Here is an 8,687-nt window from a genome sequence, read left to right as displayed (position 1 = left end):
GTAGCTCATACAAGCTCTTTCCAAAAGAGGATTAGCAATTTTTCCCACCATGTCAGACTCACCAGCAGTCAGTGAAAATGGGACGAGCACGTAGGACGGCCTTACGTAAACGTATCACCAGAATGATTGACAATTAGGAAGACCACTTATTTTGATGATCCACCAGGAAAAAGAACATCCTCCACTACACCTTAAAATTAATCTACCTGAAGAGAGCCATGGAAAAAACATGTTCTCCCAATATGAGAACTTTGGCAAGCCGAAGTGAGCAGATTTGTTTACAAAGACTCCAATCGAAGAAGACTGAATGCTGTTATACTTTAATAAAAATAACTAGTAGTGTAAAGTTTTTAAATGTTTTTTTAACTGGTCATTATGTATTTAACATTTGAAAAAAACTAACATTTAAACAGTGATGTGTACATTTTTTTAAAAAAGCCATTGCCTAAGGCTTTGTGTAGAACTTCCACAGAAGCAATCCTTCAAAGCACAAATGTAATATTTAGAAACCACACGTATATCTACACACCGAAACCTGAGGTCACTCAAAGACTTCCGACATTTTCCTTCTTCCACGGCAAAGGCATGGCCTCTGTAAGGAGTTTGGCTCAGCCAGAGGCTCCAGTCCAATAATTTCTTCCTGTTAACATTCTGCATGTGCGCTTACGGAAACAATGTGACAGGAATGCAGGGATGATTCATGTCCTCACTGAAGTGTACAGCAGAGGGACACCTGAGGACTCCATCTCTGAGCGACTGGATGAGTAGGTTGTTGGAGAACTTGAAGTGTGATCTATGAGGAAAGAACAAAAAATATAATTGACCTTAAAAGGTCTATATCCTGCAAAATCAACTTAAAAAAAAAAACTTTTGGCTAAGATTCATAATTCATGTATGTCTGAGTAACCTTCATGAATTCTGCTCCCTGAGCAGCAGCAGCTCCCTGCTCTGGAAAAGAGTAGCCTTTAGCGTTTCAAGTAGAGCATCATTCACCCACTCCCTCCAGGAATCACCTACTTCGACCATGCCCACGTAAATAACACACATCGATCAGTGAGTAGTGATGTGAGGCAAAGGGCAATCATTTCTGCTTAAAGCTCTGATAAAGTGGCTCTTTAAACTAATCTGCACAGTAAGGAATTTGTCAAAAAAACAGATTTTCCAATTCTGAATCACTTTGCATATTAATTCCTACAAATCAATACAGGATTGTCACCAGTGCAGGGTCAGACTGGTAATCTGTGATTTGCGTGGTGGGCCGGTCAAAATTTCAGCACCGGCCCTCCTTAAATCATACCAGCCCCAACATTTACTCTCCATCCAAAGCACCTACATGTGACAGTAAATAACTCAAGGAGCTCAAGAATACAATATTAACTACCTAAATGATGCATGCAGTATATATAGCCCTTCCTTGTCATGTACATCCTTGCGACAGTTGGCATATGGTGTAATTTTCTATTTCTTCAAACTGTAAAATCTTTGCAACAAAAATGCTTTATATAAACCAAACTACGATGTTCCTCTTATATTTGGCGAATTTATGTTAGAACATTTTGCAAAAATATGTTGTGGTGCATGATGGGGTTTTGCATTTAAAGGCTAACGTTTCCCATCTTATGTGCTTTGTTGACGAGCACATTGACCTAGACTCGCAGTGAATACTTACACACCACTGAGCTTTCATGTATTCATTCTTGAAGAACTGCCTGTCTCCCTCTATATTGTATTGTTTTATGTTGGTGTTTTTAAAACACTCGGGCGTGTGAGTGGGTGGGTGGCTTTGTGCAAGTGTGGACGTTACAGCAGCTGTCACTGTTGTGTCCGTGTTAATAACCAAAGCCAGTAAAACTGCATTAAAGAAGTCTTGGTAATGGTTGTTGTGATGCTTGAAGATAGATCGGTTAATCCACAAAGTGTATTCGCATTGTGTTTCACATTTGAGACGCACGCATTTGACTATGTTTCTATTTTTTTTTGTTTTTTGGGTGTAGATGGAAAAATGCCAGGGCCAAAAATCATTTCCAGTCTGAGCCTGCACCAGTGTATTATAGTGTAGCAAAGAGGTACAAAAAGAATACACACACAAAAAAAATACACACAGCCCTATGATGAGAACCATGGGGATTTCCACTGACCTCCCAGACACCATTTACTACCATACCCTTTACTGTTTTACCATCAAGCATGTCTGGGACCATTAATTAAGTCATAAACTATGGCCTTTGCTGTGAATTCCAACTTAAGTTGGGGGAATTTTTCCCATTAGTATATTCTAGGTTTCCTACCCACTAATGGAGATGGAGGCTGTATGAAGAGCTACAGTGAAAAATATGTTTGCTAACTGCAGGTGAAGCCAAAACAGCAAGTGATGCAACTGCAAACTGATCCAAACAAAGTGAAAAGATTACCATACCGGTTAAAAGGCATGCATTCTATTAGACGCAGATTAAAACATTGTACCCAATATTTTCAAATCTCTGTTAATAGCCTTCCACAGAAAAACAAAGCAAAACAAAAAACATGGTATCTGCCGTTTACCCGAGGAAAGTTTTACTCCCAACTTATGATTGTGGAGTTCTCTACTCCAGGATTTGGAATGTGATAGCCGACAACTTTGGACCAGTAGACTGAAGACTGTTACGGTGCTGGTTGTGCATAATGGGATGAAATGCTAAACTGATGCTACTACAATTTACACTGGCCAGTGGGGTGGCCAGGACATAGCACAGTGTGGCAATGGCCACCCCTGCTCCTGGTGATCCCAATGACTGAAGGACACTACAATCTTCATGAGAAGACAAAAGGATTTTTGAGGTGGAAAGAATAAATACAAAAGTTGGTTTTGCCTCCAACAATTCATACTTTGTGAGAAGCTAAGCTGCAATGTCAAAGAAAGTTCCATCTACTGTAGCTTATATCATATAGGCAAAAGAAAAAACAAAGGCAGAGGGGGCATTTTATGGTACTCACTACTATCATTATTTAGAACACATCATACACTACTCAGAAAAATAAATGGAACACGTAAATAACACAGTACAACTTCAATTACCTTAAAACTCTGTGAAATCAAAATGTCCAATTAGGAAGCAACACTAATTGACAATCTTACATGCTGTTGTGGAAAAGGAATAGATAACAGGTGGGAATTATTGACAATTAGCAAGACACACTCAATAAAGGAGTGGTTCTCCAGGTGGGGATCATAGACCGATTCTCAGAACCTATGCTTTATGGCTGATGTTTTGGTCACTTTTGAATGTTGGTAGTGCTTTGATACTCTTGGTAGCATGACACAGACTCTACAACCCACGCAAGTGGATCAGGTAGTGCATCTCATCAAGGATGGCACATCAATGCGAGCTGTGGCGGAAGGTTTCCTGTGTCTGTTGCCGTAGTGTCCAGAGGCTGGTAGGCGCTACCGGGAGATGGGCCAGTACATCAGAATATGCGGAGGAGGCCGTACGAGGGCAAAAACCCAGATACAGGACCGTTACCTCTTCCTTTGTACAAGGAGTAACAGGAGGAGAACTGCCAGAGCCCTGCAAAAGGACCTCCAACAGAACACCAACGTACATGTGTCTGCATAAAGGGTTAGAAACCGACTCCATGAGGATGGTATGAGAGCCAGACATCAATAGATAGTTGTGCTCACAGCCAAACATCATGCAGGACACTAGTGTGAGTGTGTCAGCAGTTTCTGCAAGATGAATGCACTGAAGCTATGGACTGGTCCGTCCTTTCCACAGACCTTAATCTGATTAAACACATCTGGGACATCACGTCCACCAACATCACTACAGACTGTTGAGGAGTTGACAGATGCTTTAGTCAAGACCTGCGTGAAGATCCATCAGGAGACCATCCATCTCATTGGAAGCATGCCCAGGCATTGTAAGGGAGGTCAATTTTGTCTGGTTTTAAGGACATTTCATCAAATTTGGATCAGCCTGTTTTTTTTTTCCCACTTTAAATTGTGTATGACATAAAATCCAGGCCTCCATTGGTTAATAAATTGGAATTCCATTGATGATTTTTATGTGATTTTGTTTTCGGCACATTCATCTACAGAAATACCATAGAGAGTGTTCTGACCAGCTGTCACGCTGTGTGGTGCGGAGGCTGCAGTGCCTCAGACTGGAAGAAGGTGAGAAGAGTGATGAGAACATCAGCAGGGCTCTTCTCTTCCCTCCATAAAAGACATTTCATCCCAGCGCTGCGTGTCCCGTGCCCGTAACATCATCAATGACCCCTCACACCCTGACCATGGACTGTTGTCCCTGCTGCCCTCTGGGAAGAGTCTTTGCAGCACTCGATGCAGGTCCAGCAGATTTCCGAAACAGCTTCTTCCCCACCACCACCAGACAGCTGAACTGTTGTGAAAACTATTAATCATGTCACTGACTCTGCATCACACTGATAAAACCAATCCAAAATTCTGCATATTTGCACCATAAATATTTAATGCTCTGAACTTCCATATCAAACAACAAAAAACCGCCTGATCAGGTAAGTTTTAGCTAAGTTAACAGTGGTCTGTTAAAGGGAGCACTGGCTGCTGTACAGTGCCACTCTTGGTTGTGCAACCTATTCAGTCTGACACTCAAGCTACCACAGAGAGTTTATTGGGAAGAGCAACTGGCATGGAGCATCGATATGCACCAAGTGCTCCATATTGACCTAAAAAAAATAATTTAATATGTGTCATATTAAGATAACGCTTGGGTCAAGACATAAGCTTGGTTTATGTCTCAAGTGGAATCCCAAAATGATGTAAGTTGGCCACATGGACCTCAAAGACGCATCAAACTAGAATAACTTGTAACTATGCGGAAGAATCCGCATGGAAAACATGGCGAGCCTGCAGCAGCTCCTGCTGGCGATGGTTTGCAAATGTAAACATCTACAGAAATCCCGTAATTTGGCTCATAAATATCACTACTATCAAAACCTTGAGGAAAAACTGCTGGGAATAAATGACTGTCCCTCCTTAACTACATGAAGAGGCTTTTATAGTTTACAGTATATCAGACCACACTGGTGTGAACACAATCCAAGATCCTAAAATGGCCTCACAACCGTACCCTGACACAGTTACAACAGTCGGTATGTTTTTTCTGGATCTTGGAAAGATAAATGCCTGCTGCGACGGTGTGCTAAAAGCAGGATGTGACTTAAGAAGAGTGCTTTTAAGGAAAAAAACCCGAAATCCCTGTCAGTTGTTGTAAAAGGCTGTTTGCACAGAGCCTGGTTTTGGTCAAGCTTTGCTCAGTTTGAGGGACTGCTGCAAAGTTAACGACACAATGTGACTGTCCACTGCTGCTGCAAGGAGAGAATTTCGCAAGTCAATTATTTGATGAGATCTGCAATGCTTCTTTAGACAGAAAACCTTTTAATAATCTGTTTATATGATTTGATAGTAATGACTATTTACACAATATAAATTAACATATTTGATTTTAAAAGCAAATCAGAAGCTTAAATATGAAAATATCTTATATAGCCACCTGGAGTATTAAAGAGCTGCAAGCTTCTTACTTCATTTTAACACCAAAGTAGCAACAGAATTCAGATTAGATGAACTTTCTTATCTGTGTTTTTTTTTTCTTTATTTAGTAGCAACCATTCAAAATCCCCCTTCCGAGTCAAACGGCAGCCAAATGGCAGCCTACTCTCCTGTAATTCCCAGCAAAACCCCTCCAACTCCCAGCCTTTGGCCTTCTCCTGGGCATATTTTTTTTTACTCTGACTCCACCCTTTCACTGAATTATAGGGTCTGACCAGTAGATGATGCTTCTATCTTAAAGTCGTAGGGAAGCGGCTGTTCCAACTGTTGCATTTCTGAATTCTCCCAAGTGGAGCCCGACTTTACACGAGTGAATAAAGTGAATGTGATTGGTCGATTATCAAGGGGGAGGGATTGTTGTGGTGTAAGGTTCGCAAGAAAGTTTGGTTGTGGTCGTGTCGAAAGCATCTTGCTAACCAGTTAGCAACTTAGTGCTAGTAGGTTCCCAATGGGAAATTACATTGTGACCAAGTAGCACTGATCAACAACACTGTCCAGGAACGCTATGGACAGCAGAAACATGCAAGAGGAGAAGAGTTTTGTGTCGGAGGTCGTGGATGAGTCTCCTCCATCATAAATTTTTTATTTAAAGGAGGAAAGCGGGGACGGAGATGTGGAAGAGGACGCCAGGGCGGCAGAAGCTTGGTTTGGTGTAGAAGGCTTACAGCCGTACATGTTTGAGCCCTTGCCTCGCAACGCTGCCAGTTCTGTTAGCTCTACACCTGCTGAAGACACAGACGTCCATCCCCGTGAACACTGGGATGGAACTCAATGGGAAAGGAAATGATTCTTATATGATTCTTCCGTTGCATATTTTAGGTGCGAAATATGAATCAAGATGCTATGACCGAAAAAATTTGATTAACAGATGACCGTTGATATATGATTGGCCGAATTTAGGTGTTCAGGCTGACGTATAACTAACTGGCCTGCAGAAGATAACGAAAAAAAACCAAAAGATTTCAAGACAGGAATTTCTTTTTTTTTTTTGGACAATATAGTCTGATAAAGAGCACATTTATATACATGTTTAAGCCAGAATGATTTGACATTTAAATATGACTTACCTATGACTTTAATGTACGCCAATCATGACAGAAAGAATAATATAGTACAAAGCTTGAAGTTTAAAAATAAACTGTAGAGGACCAACCAAAGACCAGTCAAGGGCCAGCCAAGGGCCCATCAAGGAAAGTGGGGAAATTTTGAATAGCTACTATTGTAGGCGCTATACTGAAGCCAAATTGCTGCTAGAACATATCGGGTTAAATATGAAATTATTTGGTCCAGTTTAAATAAATTGTTTGAAAGAAATTGGCCAAGAGAAAGTGTGGATTTCTCACTTAAACAAAAAACAGCTTAGTTCAATATTCAGAAAGAGCTAAGCTATCAATGTACTGATTCCTGCTCAGTTGCTCACAATGAAATTCATCAGAGATTTTGTTTGTGTATCTTTAAGAATAGGCCCCCCACCTAAACAAAAAAATAAATAAATAAAATCACATATTAACAGGGAATTAACATTGAAGCATCCTTACCGTCATTCTTCCTCCACATGTCTCTGGCAAACTTGTCAGTGGAAGTCAAGTCTGATATTTGGATGTTTGGATTTGACTTGTAGTCATCTTAAGGAAACGAAAAATACAAATCAAACGATTTATCTGACAGCACAGCACCATAAAGGAGTGCAAAAGGTCCAACTTACTGTTGTTGCTGGAAGGAAAGGATCCACTGCCGATCATGGTTCCGTGCCCACTGTCCGACAGCGTCCTCTCCATCATGGGAATGGGGGGCCTCCTTTTACTCTTTCGGGTGCTGATGCGGATGATGCCCCGCACCAGCCGGCACTCTGCTTCCTGCTCGTCCATTTTGTGCTCCTCTGCCACAGAGTTGATAAGCTGTGCGATGGCTTTGCTCTTCCTCAGAAACACTGAGTCGGAGGTGCACCTGGCCAACTCTTCGATTTGATATTCAGAGTAGAGCTCCAGCAGCTTCTTGGTGATCAGTGAGTCCACATTCTCTTCACCGTCCTCCCAGTCTTCAAATGTCAAGGACTCATGCAAAGAGGCAAACCCTGTATGAGTCTGAGAAGGTAAGGATGGATATGGAGATTTGCTATCAAGGTCTAAACATTCTTTCGGACTGAATACTGGGACTCCATTAATGTGAAAGTCTGTCAGTTCGATGTCAGAATCTTCTTTGTTGTCCTCTGGTTTGACGCCTTGGAGGCTTGTCTTTTCCGTCTCCTTTGGGGAGCTCTCATTTGGCGCCAAGCATGGAGAAAGAATGGAGCACTGGCAGACCCTGTACAGTCCACATGTGATTACAGTGCACAAAAAACTTTTACAGGTCTTCAGGGAAGAGCAGGGATTACAGCTTGTTGCTGAAGAAGAGGGCTCGGCTGCACCAGGCACAAATCTGACGCTCTCTGACTCATTGGCGTTAGCATCTTTAAGGCGCCCTTTGTGGCTGGCCTTTGGCTGTCTGGTTGGCTGCCTGTCCTCCACGGGATCCACGCAGCGCTCCTCTGTAAATGACACTTGCCTGCTGCCCCCTTGCCTCTCGCTGCGTCTCAGACTTTCACTGTTTCCAACCGACATGATTTATTAGCTGCAAGAAAGCAAAGAAAAACGATGCAAAAAGAGTTATTGGAACCTTAAGAAAACACATTTTTTCACATACAGAGCAGAAAGTTTTCACAGCCCTGTACCTTCTCCTAATTCCCAAAGAGTAAAAAAAAAAACAATCCACTCGACTTTGTTTCCAAGTTTGAAGACGTTTCGCTTCCCATCCAAGAAGCTTTTTCAGGTTAAAATGTTGAAATAGCGTTGGGTTTGAGGCTTTATAGAGTGGTCCAAACACAGCCTTGTTTTGGCTTAGAAACCTGACGAGCAGGTCTGCCTCTTTGGAACAGGGGTCGTTTTGTTTCTTCGCTAGCCTGTAATTAGGCTTGTCCCGATCCGATCCACGTATCGGATCGGGACGCCGATATTGGCAAAAAAATGCGTATCGGCAAAGCATGTAAAATGCCGATCCAGACTGCCGATCCAGTTTTTAAAAAAAAATCGGGTCCGTATTTTCCAGTTTCGCCGATTGAAACGATCCATTCGACTATTTT

General features: G+C 41.9%; 1 protein-coding gene across 2 annotated transcripts in view; it reads right to left on the bottom strand.

The window, feature by feature from the left end:
• Window positions 1–8,687, bottom strand: part of LOC107091000 (keratinocyte differentiation factor 1-like) — a 14,616-nt gene continuing 5,929 nt past the window's right edge. For both annotated transcript variants that reach the window (XM_015384697.1, XM_015384696.1), the window contains 3 exons: window positions 7,275–8,179; window positions 7,108–7,194; window positions 1–793 (listed from right to left, as the gene is read on the bottom strand). In XM_015384697.1, the coding sequence (XP_015240183.1) occupies window positions 699–793; window positions 7,108–7,194; window positions 7,275–8,169 (1,077 nt within the window). In that variant the 5' untranslated portion in view covers window positions 8,170–8,179 and the 3' untranslated portion in view covers window positions 1–698. The remainder of the gene's footprint in view (window positions 794–7,107; window positions 7,195–7,274; window positions 8,180–8,687) is intronic.

The sequence above is a fragment of the Cyprinodon variegatus genome, unplaced genomic scaffold, assembly GCF_000732505.1.
Source record: "Cyprinodon variegatus isolate N-32 unplaced genomic scaffold, C_variegatus-1.0 Scaffold320, whole genome shotgun sequence".
NCBI lineage: Eukaryota > Metazoa > Chordata > Actinopteri > Cyprinodontiformes > Cyprinodontidae > Cyprinodon > Cyprinodon variegatus.
Note: the sequence above shows the minus strand (reverse complement) of the source record. Positions and strands in the feature narration are given on the sequence as shown.